Source organism: Epargyreus clarus, unplaced genomic scaffold (genome assembly GCF_041222505.1).
Source record: "Epargyreus clarus isolate Ecla_fem2 unplaced genomic scaffold, WU_Ecla_fem_2.2 ptg000014l, whole genome shotgun sequence".
Taxonomy (NCBI): Eukaryota; Metazoa; Arthropoda; class Insecta; order Lepidoptera; family Hesperiidae; genus Epargyreus; species Epargyreus clarus.
In genome coordinates this window covers 14,355,780-14,379,259 of record NW_027332222.1, presented here as the reverse complement: position 1 = coordinate 14,379,259, position 23,480 = coordinate 14,355,780, and the positions used below count along the sequence as shown (strand labels likewise).

Genomic DNA, 23,480 nt, shown 5'->3' with positions numbered 1-23,480 from the left:
TCGAACGCTTCGAATATACGTTATGACATATATATATATATATATATACTTATATAGTATATATATATATATATGTCATAGAATAATATAATAGATATAATATATAATAGATATATAATAGAATATAGTAAGAAGTACATTTTATATTCCCATTATAAAATTCAAAATTATATTCCCACATTATCCAAATAGTATGTTCTATCAACATAAGCTATATTGAATTCTGGATTAATAAAATAACGTAAAAGAATGTTTGTAATTTTTAAACGTATAATTACAACTGACAGACTTGACAGTACAAAATCAAAACGCCATTATGATTTTTGGCGCCATTTTTGTTTGTTTGATAAAAAATGCTATGCAATAGCTTTACCGCGGCAGTCTCCGAGTGCCACACGTATTTTTTTATCTCTACAATGGTTCGATTGTGTGATCTACAGCCATCTCATGTGGCAGATATGCATTTTATTTACGGTGTTTGTAATGGGAATGCACGCGCAGCTGTCAAAGAGTACAGACGACGCTATCCAGATAGACCAGCACTTGGGTACAGATCTTTCATTGCCGTACATCGTAATTTTTGCGAAAGAGGATTATTTCCACAACAAAATGAGCCCGGCGTGATTATTGATGTAGGCGTGGAAGAGGAAGTGTTACGTTTAATACGCGCTAACCCTATGCTAAGCATTCGTCTCCTATCGATAAGAGTCGGTATACCGAGAGTAAGAATATGGAGAATTCTCAAAAAAGAAGGCCTGCACCCTTATCATTTCCGACGAGCACAACGTTTGGAAGGTATCGATTACGGTCCGAGATCTGTTTTTTGTAATTGGATACTTGCACAGCAAAGAACTTACATCAATTTTATGAGGAAGATTTTGTGGACAGATGAGGCCACTTTCACAAGGGCGGGTATAACAAATCACCGCAACCTCCACGTATGGGCCACTGAAAATCCACATGCCATTCGGGAAACCACTTTCCAGTCACAGTTTTCCATAAATGTATGGGCTGAAATGATAGACGATCACCTAATTTTCGTGGTCGTTGCAACACATATTATTGTAATAATTGATTGTACGTTTTTATTGTCCTTTTGTTGTTTTATTGTATTTTTTATTTATTTTTTTCTTTTGTTTTATGTTATTTTTATTTTATTTTTTTTTGTCTCTCTACATTATAGTATTTCATTTGTGTTGCAATTATCCGAATAAATGTTTCTTTCTTTCTTTCTTTCTAATTGGCCCATTCGTATTACCAAACAGGCTGGATCAACACGCGTATTTGGATTTTTTAAAAAATACGTTACCAATGCTTTTGGAGGATGTACCGCTGGAAACAAGAAGGCGGATGCAGCTGCAATTAGATGGAGCTCCAGCACACTTTGCGCGTCTAGTTCGTAGTTATTTAAATGAAAATTATCCGCGGTGGATTGGCCGAGGAGGTCCCATTGCTTGGCCGCCGCGATCTCCCGACCTTACGCCCCTAGATTTTTATCTTTGGGGCTACATGAAACAGAAAGTTTATGCCATGCCCATTGAAAACCGCGAGCAATTATCAACCAGAATTTTTGCTGCTGCTGCGGAAATAAAAGAAAAACGTGCAGAATTGCGTCGTACTACCACAAGTGTAGCCATAAGGGCTTTAGTTTGTTTACAGGAGGGTGGGGGACATTTTGAACATCTAATCAACTAACATTCTTATTTTTTTATGTTAGTGTGTTTTTTTATGTTTATGTTATAAAGATATTTTTATTGATTGATTGTTTTTAATTATCATCCTCATAATTATTTTAAGCTTTTAGTACTCACTGCTAAGAGCAGGGATATTAAATTGACTTTCCTATTTTTTTCGTAAATTTTACTATTGACAGTAAACTGACAATAAACTCTAAATAGTTTATCATTGGATTTTGTTACAGGTAGGTATTAATGATGTTCTGTGAATTTGTAGCTGTTATGTAGTAGATTATAAATAATTATTTAAAAAGTGCTATTATGGGGACATTTTTTGGAATTACACTTGATTTTCAAAAAAAAACAACATATTTTTTTTGAAAAAAAAAGGCTAAACGTCCCTTTTTTTTCATAGTCTATAAAGTTTTGAAAGAAATGTTACTAAATCAGTTAAAGTAACTCATCAGCTTTTAGAAACAATAAACAAAATCCAAATCGAGCCAAAAACGTAGGAGATATGGTAAAAAATGTGAACCAAGGTCACAAACGCTACTTAAAAAGTAAAAAATTGAATAACTTCAAAAATATTAAAGATAGACCCCCCCTTTTGAAGTTTATTTTCCATCATTTTTCATGAATATTCAGAAAATTTCGGGCGGTCACTTGCCGATGGGCCACACTGTATACCTATATACGTATGTGTTCCTTAACACGTCCTATAAATTGAAACACAGTAGCACTTAACACGGCTGTAATCAGACAGAAATAAGTGTATACGTACTCCGTTGAACCATAAAGAGTTCAAACATCCTTGTAATCAAATATGGAACAGAAGATTTCAAGTACTTAAGAGTAATTCCGTACAAGGTTTGAAATATCACCTTATGGATGACTCTGTAGAGTTGTAGAGTGGTCTTGTTTGACGCAGGTCTTTGTATCTCGAGTGGGTAGGTCCTTAAACTTTGCTAAGGATTCGATCGTGTTTCTATCCAAAGATAAGACTTGAACTTAACGTTTGTTCAAATATAATTGTATAACAATTACTGTCCCATTGTTGGGCACGGTTATCCTCATGTAAAGGTTATTACCCTCATGGCCATAGTCCACCGATCTGGCGAAGTGTGTATTGGTAGACTTCACATACATTTGAGATTTTTTTAAAGATCTCTCAGGTATGCGAAGTTTGCCTTTACCGTTAAAGCAAGCAATAATTATTTTTATAATTCGTAAATAACTTTGAAAAATTAGAGGTGCCTGGGATTCCAACCTCAGACCTTTCGATCGAGAGGCCGAGCTTAAACTACTCGGCTATCACTGTATTATTATCTACGTCCGCTCTTATTTTGAACGCTAAGAAACATTTAATCTAGAAGCAATTACAATAACCACTTTTTAAAATCTAAAATCAGAACATAGTCTCATATAATAAGGCAAGCAGACCATTAGATGGAAAGTCGCCTATGGAAATTTACAAAGGTATAGATACCTACATAATTTTCTATTCATAAAATACATATATAAAGTACCAACAACTATCTTTAAAACCATTTATCATACATTCGATTATGTAACACAAGTAAAGCCTAATAAAATATCTAGTCTATGTCTAGTCTTCTAGAGTATCTAAGATATCATTATTACCTATAAAAGGGCTATCATTACAGACACAATGTTAAGCCCTTAAGTCATCTGGCACGTACAACACTTATTCTCAATAGTATAATTGCATTAATTAAATGATAAAATGTTTAAACTAATTGCATTGGCCGTACTTTCGTACTTATCATTTGTTCGGGGTAAGCATTTTTTTCTAGTTTATCTGTCTGTTTGTTTGTTCGTTTGTTGTAGATGGTATATTTAACAACTTATTGAAAACTATGAAACAATAATTTTCAAAAACAAGTTAAAAGGAAGTATTTGTCTGTATTTTTTATTTAGGGAATTTCTATTTATTAATTACTAAAATTTAAGGTGGTAGAACTCTTTATGGTTTGACTCCAGCGGCACCACCGCGGCACGACCTCACCTATTTCTACCTTATAACAGCAGTGTTAAGCCCTGCTGTTTTTTGATTTGAAGGGGGTGGTAAGGGTCATAGTCTTCAGGGTTAGCAGAACATCTGTGGCCGACAGCTGATAGGACTCTAATATCATCTGGGGTTGATTACAGACATCCATGGCGAGAAAGGCCCCCTAATTCTGTATTATATAAAACGCTGATACAATAATTTACAAAAAGGAATAAAATAATCAATTACTCAAATATTCCAAAAAAAAAAAAACAACAAAATATTTTCAATTAATTAAAACACGGTTGGATTTTTCTTACACAATCAAAAGAAGTAGTACCGAAGCTTTTTAATTTTAAAGGACTTTTAGAAGTCAAATCTTCCAATTACCAGCTAAAAAGATTTGCAAACTTTACGGGTCTCTATTTTCGATAACTAATTAAGAGGAAATTAATTAAACATCAATTTGCCGTGACATCGTTTTATTCGTCTTAGTAAGGACATACTTACAACCATTCTTAATAATTGATCTATCCGATCTTTTGTCCAACGAAAATTAAAATTTGATATTTGCTACTTAGATTTTTTTTTACAAATTTCGCGTGTTTGATAGGCAAACATTGAATTAATTGAATATTATTAATGAACGAAATTATCCAAATTACCTAGACTAGGTAATTTGGATAGGATAGGGCTAGCAATACACCTGTGACCAACTTTAGATAAAATTCTAATAATAAATGTAGAATAAATGTTGGTTAATTGCCAATGATATGAAATAAACCTAATTCTCCGTAAAAATGAAAAATCAAAATGCTGAAAAATGTAACGGTAAACCACATTTATAATAATTTACATAATCTTGCTTTTCGTTGATTTTCGCGATTACATACCTATACAGATATAAGAAATAATGTTCACAATAATTGTAAAATAATATTTTAATAAAATTCCTTTGTAAGTGCACTGATGGTGGCTCACAAAAAGCCATCCGTATTTCCTCATATTCCTCCATAAGCGGATTATACCCAGATAAAACCCACAACTCACTACGAAGCATTTCATTGTGTGTATGTCGAGCTGTATACAAAAGAATGTTGCCTTCCTGACTACCAATAAGTTTTACACAACAATATTATATTACCTTCAAATTAAAAGTTATTAGCTGACCCGGCAAACTTTGTACCGCCTCAAAATCTATTTATCAAATATATTTCATATAAAATATGGCCTATGTTACTCGTGAATAATGTAGCTTTCGAATGGTGAAAGAGTTTTTAAAATCGGTCCAGTAGTTTTTGAGCCTATTCATTACAATCAAACAAACAAACAAAGTTTTCCTCTTTATAATATTAGTATAGATTACACGCCAATGTAAATTAAATAGATAACACGCTTTATCGAATGTTTTGTTATCAAAGAGTATAATAATTAAACGGTGGTGTTTCTCACACACTTTTGACTTTATGATTCAACTCCGGAAGCACAACCACCACCTATTCCTGTATAATAACAATGTTAAGCGTTGTGTTCCGCTCTGTATGATATGGTAAGAGAGGCATGCTTATTCGAGGCGTTCCAACTTAGTAGCCAGCGGTAGCCGACCTCAGGTGGATCTTAAATTTATTTGAGGCTGATACCAGATGTGCATGTGCGTTTGAACTCTATATAAAAACTTCTGCCTTTTAAGAGAAGTTTTAAGTTCTGTGTTCGGCACAACGTTCGTGCACCGTGCAAAGCAGAAATTAAATGTGTGGTCTCAAAATACAAAACCATATTTTTTGTAGATTCCGCTTTGAACGAGAATGGATAGAATTGTATATGCTTTACGCAACTCTCTTAAAAAATAATTTAATAATTATGTTACTTAACTTTAATTACGTTACATTGTTAAATCCTAGTTAACACCAGTCGTCGCTATCATCGGGCTGAAACTTCAGCTAAAGTTAAATCCTAAACAGCAACGCAATATATTAATATTTTTCTAATTATTTCCATTTATTTATTTGCCAGGATCCTTGCTCTCATATAAGCCGTTACCCATCAACCACACTCCTCGGATAGTTGGAGGTGAAGATGCACCAGAGGGCGGCTTCCCCTACCAGGCGTCTCTGAGGAACCTGTTCAACTCCCACTTCTGCGGAGGATCCATCATAACTGAGCGATGGGTGCTAACGGCTGCACATTGCACTGTTGGGTGAGTAAGCGAAGTCATTTTTAGGGTTTTGTGCCCAAAGGGTAAAACGCAGCCCTGTTACTAAGACTCCGCTGTCAGTGCGGTCAAAAAGTTGAAAATAAATGGGAATCGCGATACAGGAAACCTCTCTTGCTCGACATTTTTCGCTTTATGTTTTGGCCCATAATAAGTAGACAGTTCAAATTTTCACTATTAATTTACTTCAACGGATACCTAACAAACGCTAAAATAAAATAAAAAAATTGGTGGTACGATAAATTAAAAAAAATGTTGGTACGGAACCCTCCGTGTGCGAGTTCGACTTGCACTTGGCCAATTGTATTATAATATAGGAGTAGCAGTCAATCATGCAATGTACCTGATGATAAGTGGCTACTGCCGCCTTGAGATTCTTCCTACTCGAGGTCAGCCACAGATGTGCCGGTACCCCTGAGGACTAAGCTGAAACTCTCTTACCACACCCTTCAAACCAGAATACATCAGTGCTTAATACTTATATTAGTTAGAAATAGGTATGGAGATGGTGCCGCCGGAGTTGAACCTCAAAGTATTCTAGCACCAACATAAAACACGCTTTACACGTTTAATTAGACTAGATTAAAAACTTCAATATATTTAATTTATCACATTAAATTATTTTTAACGAACCTTTTGAAAACATATTGAAATGATTATCCACCTTTTGTTATTCCCAATAACATTGTATGGATAAACAGAGTGAAAATGTTGTCAATGCATGTAAGCGGCTTATCGTAATGCGAATTTGAAAATGAAACAGAATTATCGAGGGATTACTGGAGATTTTCTGTAAAACGTAGATAAATGGATTAAAATAAGTCTTTTTGGAAAAGTTTTAAAGAATCATAATGAGTCTTTTTAAAAAATACTGAAATAATCGTATTGGTGAGAATGAGCAACTGACAATTGTCAAATACTGAAAGCAATACATAATGAATTTGTGGAAAACGGAGACCTACTTTTCCGAGGCATTCCAAATTAGTCCTCCAGGGTAGCGACGCATCTGTGGCCAACCTCAGGTGGCAATCTGGTCATGCCTGGGCTTGATTGCAGATGTCCATGAGCAGTAGCTGCTTAAATCAAATCAAATCAAATCATTTTTTTTTAAATCAAAATAGGTTCATTACAGAGCACTTTTTGAATGTAAATACAACATAACATCAGGTTTACTGCGTGCTCGTCTGCTACTTCTACATAATATATAAAAAAAATTAGGAACTTAAACTCAGGGGTAGCGGCGCATCTGTGACGGATCTCGGGTAGGAAACAAATCCTGTCTGGGGTTGATAACAGATGCCCATGGGTGACAGTAGAAACTGGACTGCATGCTCGCCTGCTACTCCTATTTTATAACAACACCCTAATGCCACAATATTATTCCAGTTCGTCCCCCTTAACCATGTTAGTAGTGGTGGGTACTAACCAACTGCGCGCCGGGGGTGACAAGTACTCAGTGGAGCAAATCTTCGTGCACGAGGACTATGACGGCGAGCTCATCACCAATGACGTCAGCGTGGTGAAGGTTTCCACTCCGATCCAGTTCGGAGATAAAGTACAGCCAATCCAGCTAGCTGATCAGAACACTGGAGAAGGTGCGGACCTCATACTGACTGGATGGGGAAGACTCTCTGTAAGTATCGTCAATCTACTATTATGCCATTGCAGGACATGGTTCTCCTCCCAGAGTGAGAGGCCATAGTGAATTATCAACCCATTGCTGGGCACGGATCTCCTTTCAGAGTGAGAGGGATTTAGGTCATAATCCATAGTTGTTACATATATATGAATTAGACAGAAAGTGGAAAAATCTCTTCACGAATACGTATAGCAAAGAACCATATAGTCCTGATGGTAAGTTGTCATTGATTTTAAGGTAGTAGAACCCTCTGTGGGTTGACTCCGGTGGTAACGGTAAACCTATTTCCGCCTAATAACAGCAGCAGTGTTAATCAAAAGTGTGTTCTGTTTAAACTGCTGTTATTAAGCGTTATTACTCTAATGCATTCCACTTTAGTCCTCAAGAGTAGTGGTGTATCCGTGGTCTACCTCAGGGAGGAATCTAATCATATCTGGGGTTGATTGTCCATGGGCGACAATAGCCACTTGACATCAGGTGGACTGTATGCTCGTCTGCTACTCCTATATATTTAAAAAAAGACGTATGTAATCGACCGCAATAAGATTGGGAAACTCTAAGATTCGCCATAGATGTTACATTGCCCAAAGGGTTCTACCACTTTTAAACTTTTTCTTATTGCAAATCTTCAACTCGTTTTATCTGTATCCATAACATAAAATATGGTGGTAGTGCCTCCAGAGAGCAACCACGAAGGATTCCTAAGACGTTTCCCTACTGAAGAAATTATTTATTGAAAAAAAAACGTATTTTTAATATCCATTTTTCAGTACCCAGGCTTCGTATCAGATAAACTGCAAATGATTGCGCTTAAATCTCTAAGCGTTGAAGATTGCCAGGGAAGGTATGTCTTCGTGAACCCAGTGTTTGACTCCCAGATCTGCTCACTGACCAAGTATGGAGAAGGAGCGTGCCATGTAAGTAGAAATAGTATTTTCTTTTAATAGTTCCACCTAGTGATAAATATTGGCAGCCTGAAAAAAAACCGTCATCGTTGCTACAGACATTTGCAACATCAGGAGAGACGCCAATGTATCAGCTTTGGCTTTGGTTTTGGAGAAGAACTCTTTTTGTACTTTTCTTGAAGAGTCTCATGGCATAGCCCTCCAAGAACACCTCTGGAGGACGTTCATCCACCCCTTGCATGTTTGCAGCAAAAATGACAGTGGAGGCCTGCCACGAGTCCAGTTGATGCGGATAGCATCCTTCAGCGAGTAATGTGATAATGACAAACTTTTCCTCCACAAGTCCGATCATTTGATCACTAATAGTTGAGTACCTTTGCAACAAATGTAATGAAATGATAATGATGTAATGAAATCTAATCAATCTTCTATTCTAGGGCGATTCCGGTGGTCCTCTAGTGGAGAACGGCAAGGTGGTCGGCGTGGTGTCCTGGGGGGTACCCTGCGCTCGCGGCTACCCTGACGTCTACAGCAGGGTGTATGCCTTCAAGGATTGGATCCAGTCCAAAATTAACAGTACCGACACCGACAGTATTAAGAGCATCAAGTACCCATATTTCGGTCCTTACCGCTTCAAGGGGTAGATAACATGTTACGATTCCGAGAAACCGTATGGAACAGTCAGCTCCAAAAGTAGATGAACGGATTCAAGTTTCAATTTTTTTTATACACTCAACCGTTCATAATTAGGTAAACATAACTACCCTAAGTAGGTAAACGTCGTAAAGTTTCAAAAGTAGATGAACACTAGTGTAAAATGTTTGACTGTTCATCTACTAATAAAGCTGACTGTACCTACATAAAATGCATGTCATTGTATTACAATATATCTTTTTTGTAATTAAACGGATGTGTGTAACTTCAACGTCAGTAATAGCTCGAATTTGATCGGGCGACTAGAATGACCCCTGATATGTTTTTGTTAGTTAAGCTAAGTTAGTTTATTTTTATAATCAACCCCAGATATACTAAGATAAAATGGTACCTGAATTCGCCCACAGATGCGTTGCTACCCCTGCAAAGTTGAAACAGAAAAAGGTGTGGCATGGTGCAAATTATTTCTATATTTAAACCACTTTTTGAAGTCTGCTAAAATAATAAAAAATCTATCTTCAATCAATATAATTCATCATTCATGTTAGAAATGTATTCAAATTATATAATAATAGTATTATTTTAATTTTTTTTGTGTTATTTTCATGATGTGCTATTTTTATAAGTGCCCATTTATATAGTCACTGGCTCGTACAATTGTATGAGTTAGCAAAAAAAGAAAAAGAACGCTCTTGACGTTTGAATTGTATTTTACGCGGGAATAAAAAGTTGTAAATTGGATCAAGAAATACTTTTATTTTTATTACATATTTTACTAACTTGAAAATTGTTTTATTTCCCTGTCAAAGATCGTTACTTTGAAAGCTGTTGGTATATCAGAAGTTATGCCTTGTTGATATTGAAAACTTTGTTCTATAGGGTAAAGGTGAGGACTCACCCATTACAGTAACTACCATTTAAATGGCACCATGGTAATCAGGGATGTGAAAAATCGATTTAGTAAAAATCGATTATTTTTGTATTTAATCGACTTTACTAATACGATAATATAAAAAAGATTTATTTTAATTAATAAACGTCGATTCTTAGTATTGATTAATTTTAATTTAAACGATTATTTAAATGAGTTATCGGCTACCGGCTATGGGTTACCGGTAAGAAAAAGAATATCGATAACCCATAGATTAGTAAAGATTACTCACTCCTAACAAAAAAATGTACCCAATTTTGAGAATTGAAATAGTTGCGTAAAAAAGTTTTGCCACGTCTCCGTGCTAAAATGTCCCTAAAATATTTGAAATAATTATATATTTATTACGTAAATTAGTTATTTATTCGTAAATTTTCTCTAAAAATGTTTTTATTTGTCATGATTCAAAAAAAGAACTTACTAAAATAAGCCGTTTGTGGCTTCATTCAATTTCAAGGCGGCGTAGTATCTTTACTAATCTATGCGATAACCTTTAAAATTAAATTTAAAAGTTAATAACCATTTTCATATTAATCGACTTATATTGAAAAAGGAAATTTCGATTTTTTCACACGTCACATCCCTACTGTTAATTACATTCGCATCAGAATTCGGTTCAGGGAATCGGCTCGATCGCCGCTCGCTTTGTGATCCACGCTTCTGACTATTTCCGAATCTTTTTCATTGTTAGGTTTCGAGTCGTCAATGAAAATTCTCAAAATTCCGTACGATATGCATCCTTTGCACAGACTTCGGCGAACGTAACATGAGAGCGACTCTTTTTAGTCACTGCTGGAAGAGCTCCGAGTTCCAATCCTGTCAAAGGCTTGAAGTGTCCCAACCGCTCCAATACAGTTTGATAGATATAGTTTTGCTTTTAAACTGCGTATTTGATCTCAAAGTTTAATTAGGTACTGTTATTCCATAATAACAAATGGTACTGACAGGTTAATGTTTTTTAACGGCCACCCATCAACTACGGACTGCGTCGGACAGGCTCCGCACATATTTAAACTTTGAACGCTTTGATGTGCGCTCGAAAAACTGACTGACTGAGTTTCAAGCAAGCTTTGAACAAATACTCAAATACCCGTGCTTCACTGTGTTCAAACATGTGTTTCAATGTGTTTTCAAACGTTTGTGCTATGCCTGGCATGGGCCTAAGTTTGCTGGTTGTGGTTAGACTTCAGAGGTACCACCGTCACACCTATTTTTACTTAATAACAGTAATGTTAAGCGCTACTGCAATCTGGTGTTTGAAAGATGTGGATGAAACATATATATGTACTTATCTAGGCGTATCAGCTTAGTCCTTAGCAACGCAACTGTGGCCGACCTCAAACAATAATTTAATCCTATCTGGGGTTGATTATACTTTTTGGCAGGAGCCACTTACCATCAGGTGCATTGCGTGCTTGTTTGCTACTTCTATATTATAAAAAATGTTTGCGCGCAAAACGTAACATAACATATTCTCCACGTTACGTTACGATAAAATAATCACGTCAGTCGCTAGCTTAATGAGAAAGTGTCACTTACGAACGAACTTACTAGTTGTTTCCGGGAAAGTTATTATTTAAAAGTGTCGTCAACACTAACTAGCTACTTTCACGAAATATCCAGTATACAGTGAAGGTAACTTCCTGAATAAGTAAGTTGATTTAGAATTTTTGAAATTTGGGTCTAATAGTTAGAGGTGAGCAGTTTTAATTCTATTCAATAGATTTTTGGAAATATTGGCGTATTGGATTTTTTATAATACAGGACTAGTAAACGATTTGACCTACCTGATGGTAAGTTGCTACTGCGGCTTTAGGATATCTGTAATCAGCCCCGAGTAGGATTTGATATTCCTAGCTGAGGTCGGCTACAGATGCGCCGCTACCCCTGAGGCCTAAGCTGGAACGCCTCGCAAAAGTATTTCTCCATTCCGACACCCTTCAAATCAGAACACATCAGCCCTTAACACTGCTGTTATTAAAAATACGTGCGGCGGTGGTACCGTCGGAGGCGAACTACAAAGGGTTCAACCACCTTCAAAATATCAACTATATTATTTCGGGCAGAACTTCAGTGCTATATTGATTCAAGCACCACTTAACTGCATGATCATTTGCCACTTCCACCGCGTAATAAATAAGCTTTAATAGCATTTCGGTCGAGAAATTCAATTTTAACGAACTGTTTGTATGCGAGCCACTTGTATCGATTTTGAAAATGGCGAGAGCTTGATAAAACAAACTCTGTTTGATGAATTTTAATAATTGGATATCTGTAAACACTCCGAAAATAGCCAATCAGCGTTGCAATATCAAAATAAATATTGATTTAATGTTTTTGATATTTAATATTTTGATAGGTCGATGTAATCTGTATTAATTATAATTAAAAGTAAGTAAGTTTTGGTATGAATGTGTTTTGTTAAATAATTATTGAAATACCTATGTTATATGTAAGGGTTAATATAAGGTAATTTTGCACTTTTTGCATCCTTCATACCAGAACACAGGGGCACTTCACTTAATCACTCAATTGTAATATGTCAGTATTGAGTGAAACAGTAGTAGGTAAAGTATTATTCTAAAATGAGAAAGTAATTGAAAAGTAATTAACTTTTACACAGAGAAATACCTACAGAGAAGCCAGTTTACATATTGTTTTAATCAGCAATGTGGACTGTGGCTACATATTTCAATATAATTTAAAAAACGCTAGCAGTTGAGCTTACTGTAACAAATTAAAAAGAAAAGATTAATTCTCTCGACATTAAAAGATACTTCCGACCGCAATTTGTCACGAGCAGTCACGATTTCAGGATAACAGTTGATGGCTCGGGACCCATTGACATTTCTCAAATGAGAGTGGAATAACGAGTCCTTCCCACTTCAAAAGTTCCGACAAAGATCTGAAAAGTAATAAATGGGGAGTTTTTGGTATTTTTTGAGGCCTGACTTGAAAAGATAAATTATTTGCGGTTTCAAAACGGAAGTTAAAACACTATTTAATACCTTTGAATAAGACACAAAAGTAAGTAAAAAGTATTACATGTAACAATATGTATCAAAAGATGATTAGTACTTTTAAATTTAAAATTTTAATGTTGATACGAAACGACATGTAACATAACGTATCGTATCATATCATACATGATTAATTTTTTTTTTTTTTTTACATATAGGTATATTTTTTATTAACTGGAAAATATTTACAATTATAATTAAACTTATAGAAAATTAAATATAGGTAATAAAATAAACTATAAGCAAATATAAAACATCTTATTTACAAAATTATTAAATATTAAAATATTAAAATGATTAAATATTTTTCTGCAAAACTTGCAATATAGAGGGCGTCCCGTAAGTGCCACGACGTAAGTACTTTTTGATCCTTTTTGAAATCCCTATTTTTGGGCAATGTGCACTTATAATTCAGTACATTTTTTTCACAGCGAATAGTCAAAGACGAGGAAAAAATAGCAAAAATTTTAAAATCTAAAAATAGCCCTATTTTTTTTTGGTTCCTTTAGATCTTTTAACCAATTTACGTTCCAATATGGTAGACCAACTATCTGATAGTATTTACCTGAAAAAATAAACACTGCATCATCAAATTTGTACACGCAATTAACGAAAGAAGATGAAGAGGGCTAAATTTTTCAAAAAATATAAAACAATCAATAATGTACAAAAACGATGACACTTTTACTAAGATATTTTTTTTCTCTGAGAGTTCAGACCCTAATCTATGTTCTCCCCAAGTTTGTCTTGGTACTTACAGGACACCCTGTATAAATACTAACCAACTTTGTCATTTTTTTCAGTCGTATTTGTACAAAATAATAACTTTAAAAATGTAATAAAAACGCAGATAATATAATTAAAATACGCTTTCTACACTCACAGCCCCACACTAGGATTCCCTGTATCGTGGGTGCCATGGACACACACATAGACAAATAGTTACAAAAACACCCAGACCCAGAAACAGAAACCTTAATTCATCATTTAGATTTCTGTCTGGCCGGGGATTGAACCCGGGACCCTCTGGGCGTGAAACCGGTATGGTGACGGCTCCGCCACGCGGGTCGTCAAATTAAATTTAATGTCAAACGATTTTTTTTTCGAGTGACCATGACTCATATTTCTTAGTAAGACAATATGCTTATTTCCCATATTAGCATTTTATTTAAACTAAAATACAGAAAATCATAGTGTAGATCATGCCTGCCCCATTCCATTATATGATATTGCAATTATATAGAGCTTATATTAGAATACAGATAAAATAAATGTTTTAACAGCTCTATATCCATAAAATACCACAGATAAATAATAAGTACCTCATAACTAACCGACCCTTTGTTTCCTAGCGCTACAATAATCACTTATTCAAACGGTTTTCTCTACGGTGTAATGAAAAATAAGTGGTCTTCTGTGCTACGGCACCGGGGCTTCATCTATTTTTACACCCCTGGGAAATCTTGAACCTTTTCAAGAATTTTCCAACCAACATTAAAGAATTAAAGGTGTGAAGTATCAAATGGTAGAACGCATCTTGATTTGACTGTACCACCATCACACCGCTTCTTTGTTAAAACAACAGTGTATCTGTGTTGCCGTCAACCCATTGTCCCATTGCTGGGCACGAGTCTCCTCTTAGAGTAAAAAAGATTTCTTCCATAATAATGGCTTGCCAAACGAATTGTTACACTTAACCCATTTTTGACATTTTTTTATATGTCGCAGTCGTCAAGAGGAAGACGCGCACAAATGCGTCTTGACAGAATCGTGACGTACCTACGAGTACCTCCGATCTAGCGGGCATTTATAAACGAAAAGTGCTCACTGACGAACACAGTCTTGAAGCGACGGTCGATGGGACAACATCACGGGACTGTCCCTCCGTTTATTTAGTGTTATCTTGTTTAATTGTTATAATTGAACTATAGTGAACCTATCAAGCCATCTCGCCTCATTTGCACGATACCCTGCATACGCCCTCACCATGTCGGCCGACAGAAATGAAGGCCAAGATCCTGACTATCCCGATATATAGAACTTACCGTCCTTCTTGATTCGTTTGCATTAAAATTTCTGCGGGATGTGGAATAAACTTGCTCCTGAGGTTAGGTGAAGTCCAGAGCGTTATTATATGAGGCCCCATAAAATTGTGAAAAGAACTCTTCTTCCAAGCAGTCTAGTCCAGGTCCATCAAGTAGTCCATAGGCCTTATCGTTAGGTTCAACTATAAATTTGCTACAATTAAATTCGCTTTACAATATATTTATTTTTTTATTTATTTACGCTTTATTGACCATGTTAAAAACAGTATGGTACAAAAGGCGGACTTAATGCTAAATAGCATTTTCTCCCAGTCAACCTTAGGGATGTGCAGAAGAATTGAAGGCGGTACAACTATACTAAAATAATAATAATAATAAAAAAAATAACCATACAAAAAGCAGCCATATTAAATACATGTCGAATTGTGAGAAAGTTCATGCAAATAGATGAAAAGGAAGTAGATCCACATAATCTTATCCAAACTATAGCTCCCCCATAAATACTGCAGCATTTACTTGGTTTTGCCCGTAAATGTTGCAAATATTACCAGCTTTAGCTGAGAATAAGCAAAACATTGCAAATAAAATAATAATAAATACGAAATAAAATAAAATGGAAATTCAATTATTTTAAAACCACTGCATGCATTTTAGTATTAGGTGCATGTTTTTTCTCATTTAATTCATCCGTAAAATCATTACATAAACAAAATTAAAACTAAAAATCGCATTTCCCTAGTCTCTCACTAAAGCTCCAAGAACTTTCCACGAATTTCAAAGCCGTCGGCGGAAGTTTTCGTTAAATGAAAATCCACTTTTAATGAGTTTTTATACAGAAATACACTTAAAAGCAGATCATAATACCATAATACACTTTTTAGTTTGTTTTCGAAATCTTCAGCGGTTACGTGTAATGTAAAGGTTGGCGAAACCAACGTACTTTGAAATTAGTTTTTCTTTCAAGTTTCCTTCATGAAAGTTAATATTTTTCATGCCTATACTTATCTTGGGATGAGCTGATTTACTTCTTCTAAGATATTCTTCTAGATAATGAAAAAAACAACGGATTCCACTACACCTTAATTGGAATGATTGAAATATTTGAAGGTGGCACTCTTTATGGTTCGACTCCGGCGGCACCACCACCACACTTATTTCTACCTGATAGGATTGATGCGCTGCTGTTCTATGGTTTGAAGGGACATTCTAGGATAGTCTTCAGGCAGAGGTCGGCCTCAGATGCGTTGCTATCTCTTCATGCATCTCCATGGACGGTAGTATAAGAATCGGGTGGGCTGCATGCTTGTCTGCCACTTCCACATTAAAAGAAACGCTTTCTACATTCACAGCCCCACACTAGGATTCCTGTGTCGTGGGTGCCATGGACACACACATAGACAAATACACAAACAGCCAGACCCAGAAACAGAAATCTAAATTTATTTAGATATCTATCTGGTCGGGGATCGAACTCGAGACCCTCTGCGCGTCAGACCGGTATGGTCACATTATAAAAAAACCATACAGCCACCACAGAACCCATTACTCACGCTTACAAAGTATATTGCCCGCTACAAAGAGAAATTTACACTTATTCAACACTGAAGCAACTCATTTACATAAACAAATTGTATAAATTCTTTGAGGTTATCAAAATATTTACTTGAGAATTTTCGCTGTTTTCGCGAAATCCTCGCAAGATTGTATTATTTACTTCAAAAGGCTTTTAATTTAAACACTCTTACACTTACACACTCTTACACACTTTGAAAAATCTTTTTTTGTTTTAGAATTCTGAGGTATGCATGTTTCCTCACGATGTTTTCCTTCACCTTTTAAGCAAATGATAATTATTTTCTAATACCCAAATAACTTTGAAAAATCGTAGGTAGGTACAGCCTGGGAGTTGAACCTCGGACCCTTCTATTAAGAGGCCGAGTGTTTTAACCACTAGGCTATCACTGCTACAATAAATAATTACGATTAATAACAATAGATAAATGTAATAGAATAAATTAAAATTTATACCTACTAAGTATAAATATTTATCGTTAGTATGTCCTTCTGTTTTCCTAATCATCCTTACCTAGACGTTCCAAGCATCCCGTATAAAACTTAAAGATAAGAACCGTTTCTCGAGTTAATTTTATTAAAGTTAGTGAATTTTCCCTATGACAACAAAGGATTCTTAACAAATGAAATAATAACGGCCCTTGTTTATTATAAAATTGACAAAGATTCATGCTTTTCAACAGATATTAATTTTGACTCTTTTCTACGTACACATTTATTATTTACTGCGTAAATAAAATGTCATTGCTCTTTAGAGGTCATTAGTACGTAAAACTCTATGAAAGAAGGTTTATTATAAATGTATGGACCACGGTACGATACTGTATCCCATACCAGTCATTTAAGAGTACATAATTAAACCAATAACTTGCAGATGTGCATAGTATCTATTGTGTTTTTAATTAAAACGGTAGATTCTTATTTTTTTTTTATATAATATGCGAGTAGCAGACGAGCATGCAGTCCACCTGATGGTAAGTGGCTACTGCCGCCCATGGACATCTGTAATCAACCCCAGGTAGGATTGGATACTACTACCTGCAGTCAGCCACAGATGCGCCGCTACCCCTGAGGACTAAGGTGGTACGCCTCGAAAAAGTACGTCTTCCATACCACACCGTTTAAACCGGAACACAGCAGTGCTTAACACTGCTGTTATGAGGCAGAAATAGGTGTGGCGGTGGTGCCGCCGGAGTCGAACCACAAAGGGTTTTACCACCTTCAAAATTCTATTTTTAGAGTAGATAATTTAACCTTAAAATAATTTTAACTAAAAATAACCAGCCTTTTTCATATAACTCAGCTGACTTTTATTGAAGCAAGTCTATTTGAAAATAGGAACTTCCTATTCGATTGCAAAAGCAGTTTCGAGGGATATTTTTTTGGTTGTCCAAAAGCCATAAAATTTGACCATGACCTTTACTACGACTACACTACTTATTTATAAATCTTCTATGAGACCAGGGGTTTCCAAAGTGTGCGCCGGGGCGGCAGCCCCGGGGCCTCCACAAAAGAAGGGCCCCCACAATAGATACGTCGGATTTTTGGAGTTTACTCCTTAAGAAACGATTTGAGTTATAAGGCCCGGTACGGAAATTTTATGAGGAGTAAAATCAAGTGTAACACGAAAAGTTGAGGCGTAACGGAAACCAAAATATGAATCAAGAGTGCTTTTATTAATTTAAAATACAGTAAGTTCAAATCCCATATGAAAGTAATTATTACAATAAAAATAATTAGCAATATATAAAACATTAAAACGTCATTAACTAATTTGTTTACATTTTTGCATAAATTAAGTTATAGGTTTGATCATTTATAAACACTGTGAAAAATATGAACATTGGCGCCATAATATGATTAACAATCTTTTATGAACGTTTTTAAAGAAGAGTAACATATAAAATCAGTAAGCAATTGAATAAGATATAATATTAGCAAAATAAGTTTTTAACATAAAGAGGCTTTTGTAAGTTACTGATATATTAATTTAACTTATAAAAATGGATGCATTATTGATCAGCACCATCTATCAACGATAAACGGGCAAAATCAAAACAGTATTATTTAATATTTATTGCAGAATTATTGCTAATGAATTATGTACAAAATAAGTTATATAAAATTAGCAATACGTTTTAAATGAATTCTAGAATTATAAAACATTCAGAAACAATCCAAATTACATATAATAACATGTTTATTGAGTCTCATATAAATTTCATCCGTAAATTGCAACAAGGATATTTTATAGATGGCAAAGAAATTATAATTATTAAGTTTTAAGTTATAAAACGTTTAACATTGTTTTAAATATAAATAATTATATTATATTAAAATTTACTTTAATATAAACAATTATATTAAGTTACCATTATAATATTTGGAACCAAAATACATAGATTGATAAACTTGCAAACTTACAATTTATAAAACTTGCCACTAGATGGCGCTATTTTATATTATTTTGTAACATACTTTATGTAATACGCATTATTGAAGTAATATAAATAATCCGAATAATTACAGATATATGTTTGTTTCTCTTATCATTTTAGCAGATGCGTTCATTTACCTACCCTTTTTTCTATTCGATATATATCATAATTATCATTCGTAAGGAGTAAACTCCAATCGTGCGTCGTAGCTGACACACACACACTTTTTTTTTTAATCCCGACTAGTAAACACTAGTAAAAAAATATATATCTTTTCCCTTGATATTTTTTTCGCTGTTTTACCTTTATCTACAGTACTTTCTACAAACATGAATACTAGAAGAATCTACCTGCGTTTCACAATAAAATATTTATTGAAAAACTCAACTGAAAAAATTGTTCATTTTATTCGGAAAATAATTTGGGGCCAGGGGGCCTCCACTTCTAGAGGCCTTGGGGCAACAAAGGATTGTTGCCCCCAAGGCCTCTAGAACTCCAAATCCGGCCCTGGCCGCGACAGCCTGGTGCGCCGTAGAAAGTAAAGAGAGGCGCCGTGAGTCGATCCTCTAATTATTCGACACCAGAAATATTGGCGTTTTGGTTCACATTGATTTGACTGAATAAATATCGTATTTAATTTTTGTTTTTCTTGTTGTCTTCTGTTTAAAGTCTTTTATAATAACATATTGTACAATTTCGTATTGTGGTGTTTTAATTTTCGTTTCGATCAACCTAACGTAACTACTATTATTGTAGGTACTTATTTCTTTCGGCTGTCTTCTTCAAATAGTAGGTAAGCTAGAACAGGGCGCCGTGAAAATATTAAACTTGTAACTGCGCCGCGGGTTACAAAAGATTGGGGACCCCTGTATTAGACAATTGGCCTTCTGTAGAAATAGTAAATCATGCTGATGGCCGCATTTTATGAAGTGATATAGCTATATTTATTTACAAATATTCAGTTACGATTCTTATGCTACCGTATGAAAATTGTTTTATTACCTTTTAAGAATTTATTTTAAAATAATTATAAATAGCAATGATTTTTGGTAATTTTTGCTACGAAATAGACCTAGTTCTGCTTTATAAAAGCGCAGTTTAGGGCTAGTGGGTTCCGGTTTGAAGTGTGTGGTATGGAAGATGGTTTGTTTACTACAGATGTATTTGCCACTTGTCATGCCCATAGGCAGTATTTGTTCTGTTTGTATCCCCTGCCTGTCGAAAAAGGCTACTTAAAGGGGCTTCCGGAGTTGCGGGCAGTAAGAGTGGGAGCTAAAAACCGTCCAGCAAGCTACCCCGGGAAGGACAGCGGTTTGTGTGGTCGCATATCGCTGTAATCACCAGGGGATGTGAGAGCGTAAATTACTTTGCTCCCCCAGGGCAGAGTCCGATAGGTGCATTGCGTTAGGAGGACTCCGGTTGTGTTCCATTAGAGATCCCGATCCCGTTCTCCACCAAATGCCGAGGACGGCCAAAGGGGAAGTTTTAGTGCGGTTAAAGTCCCACATAACCTGTTGTCGCTCCCACGGCCTCAGGTACCTTTTGAAGGTTTCCCACTCGTCAACAAAAAAAAAATACAGTATATGTCCATGTAACCCGGAATTCAGGTGGATTGTATAATTGTATGCAACTTCCACGTAACAAAAAGTAGCATGCAACACTCTTTTGGATAATTATAATATTTGGATAAAAAATCTCATTACAATATTTCAAATAAAGCAGTAAGCGCTAATTTTCCGTCACAACAAACGGGGCTGAAACAAAGGAGTTCTTGGCACGCCACTTCGATGGCCGGAAGCAGGGTCGCAACATTGACCTACTTCCAACACACCTACAACGGTTGTGGTTATAGAGAGAAATAGGGGTTACAAAGGACAAAGTCAGTGTAAGATGGGTTAATTAATATTTATATTATAGCAATACGTATAGCATACGTGTATATAGCAATACGTGTGGTTGAAACTTGGTTTCTCGATGGGATGGGATCCTTTTTTTTATAATAGGAGTAGCAGACGAGCAGGCAGTCCACCTGAGGGTAAGGCTACTGCCGCCCATGGACATCTATTATCAACCCCAGATAGGATTAGATTCCTACCCGAGGTCGGCCATAGATGCGCCGCTGCCCCCGAGGACTAAGCTGAAACACCACGGAATAGTACCACACCCTTCAAACCAAACCAGAACACAGCAGCTTAACACTGCTGTTATTAGGCAGAAATAGGTGTGGCGGTGGTGTCACCGGAGTCGAACCACAGAGGGCTCTACCATCTTCAGCGTTGTATATAAAAGTAAAATGAATTTTCACATAGTTCCGTTAATTCCAAGAAATAGAATTAAGATTATGACGAGCTGGTGAAAACGCATTTAATATTTGATAACCTACCTATTATTTTCTCTATCTCAGACGTAGTTCTATTTTCTGATCAAAGATACTAATACAATAGTGGCCGATTATCAATCTTACCACTCCACTGATCTCATCAATCATACACCTCCACGTTAACAGTGAGCTTATCAATTTGTCATTTTCCACTTTAAACACTTATTGGTAATGTTTGGTGTTGATTTTGCAACCCTCTTTTATTCTGCTAAGACGTAGTGGGATTAAATAATAATTATAGTTTAAAAACTAAAAACCACGCTAAATTGCACAAGGTAAATCGTTAATCCTGATTCCTGACGATCCTGATGAGGTGCATGGGATATAATTATTTCTATTTATCATCGTGTATTGTAATCGGTTCTTGATAAGTGTTCAAAATTTTATATTAATCGGACCATTCAAAGTGGGTAAAAATCGAGTACAAAGATTCCGTTACATCCATACAGGTCAAGCTAATAAAAGCGTGGTAATTAAAGATTAAATTCAAAAGATGATAGTACAGATCATTTTTCTACTAAGTGTTCATGTACGGCCACCACAATTATGATACATCGTCATCAACCCAGTATTGTCCCACTTCTGCGCAGGTCTCCTCTTATAGTGAGAGGAGATTTAGTCCATAGCCAATTTTAGTAGTTTGAAGTAATTCTATCCAATGGTAACCGACAGTATGGATGAAGAAAGTATATTTCCCATTTTTTTATTCCACAAGAATTTACAGTGTTGGAGAATCCTTCGCATTGTCATTACATCACGACTTGAGGACACTTCAGTTGTTTGATCCGCTCGTGGATAGGATGAGATATTTTCACAAGTTTGAAACGAGACTAAAATAAGGTTTTGTTGAAAGGAAGACAGTTGAGCATATGCTAAGCAATAGTTTATGCAGACATACTTTTCCGAGGTGTCTCAAGTAGAAATCTAATATTACCTGGGGTTGATTTCAAATATCTATGAGCGGCAATATACACTTACCACCAGATATGCATGCTTGTTAGATACGGTCATAGTATGAAAAGTGTTTATTTTTAGATAATTTTATGAAATAAACCCAAAATATATCAAAAAAAATCCCGTGCTTTTTCAACGATTTCAACAAGAATATTGAACTCCGACTTCTTCGTCCTGTCTTCGTGAGAACAATTGAAGACTCTTCAAATTTTTCATCCTCACTTAAGAATCAAAAGGCTCAAGTATGGTGCTCTATGCCTTGGACTTTCGAAAAAAGTGATAATCGATTTAAACATGGAAAATGGTAATGAACGTATTTTTCACTTTTAATTGAAAAATTCTTATTTTTTAAAAACGCTATTTTAATTTAAGTCTAAAAGTCTTAAAGAGCCGGTTTTGGTCAAAAAATTCGGATCTCGGATATTAATATCATTGAATTGATTTAAGTTAGTCATGTGTAATGTATATTTCGTTACAGATAGAATCCGTTTTAAGTTAAAACGCACCTTCCCTAGTTAGAACTAGGTATTACTTAATGTCTTGTATAAAATCTCTCTACAACGCTGTCTTCGTCTCATTAATATCTACAATTTGCTGGTGTGCGACGCGACTCATTTCTATAATCAGAGCGGACTAGAAGTTAGAAGTTTGGCGTGAACTCTACACATGTTATCAGAGAGAATTAAGAGTAGCTTTTGCTTTTATCCCGAAAAAAAGTACCGTTCCCGTGGGGTAGGTTAAAAACCTGTGAGCGCGAGAGAAGCCGTGGGTTAAAGCTAGTATAATACAATAGAATTAAAATCATTTAAAATTTTGAATACTTCAGTTCAGAGTTCAGACTGAGCCCGGTGAACCGAGCGCCGACCGTCGCACTTAACTTTTCAGTTAAGTATTTTTCTTATTTATGTATAAAGAGTGGCCAAAAACAGCGTCAGATATTCGACTCGTGCCTCTGCGATAGTTGAGACACGAGCGAGCGGAGCGTAATCATCGAGATCATATCCCAAGTCATCACTCGCTGTTCAGTCGAGTCAGTTAAGACCCTT

General features: G+C 35.5%; 1 protein-coding gene across 1 annotated transcript; it reads left to right on the top strand.

Moving 5' to 3' along the window:
- The first annotated feature begins 483 nt into the window (after positions 1-483).
- Positions 484-9,128, top strand: LOC140746917 (chymotrypsin-2). Its single transcript, XM_073079073.1, has 5 exons — positions 484-547; positions 5,698-5,881; positions 7,283-7,529; positions 8,306-8,452; positions 8,878-9,128. The coding sequence occupies exons 1-5, from the start codon at positions 484-486 to the stop codon at positions 9,082-9,084; spliced, it is 849 nt and encodes a 282-aa protein (XP_072935174.1). The 3' UTR covers positions 9,085-9,128.
- The last annotated feature ends 14,352 nt before the right edge of the window (positions 9,129-23,480 follow it).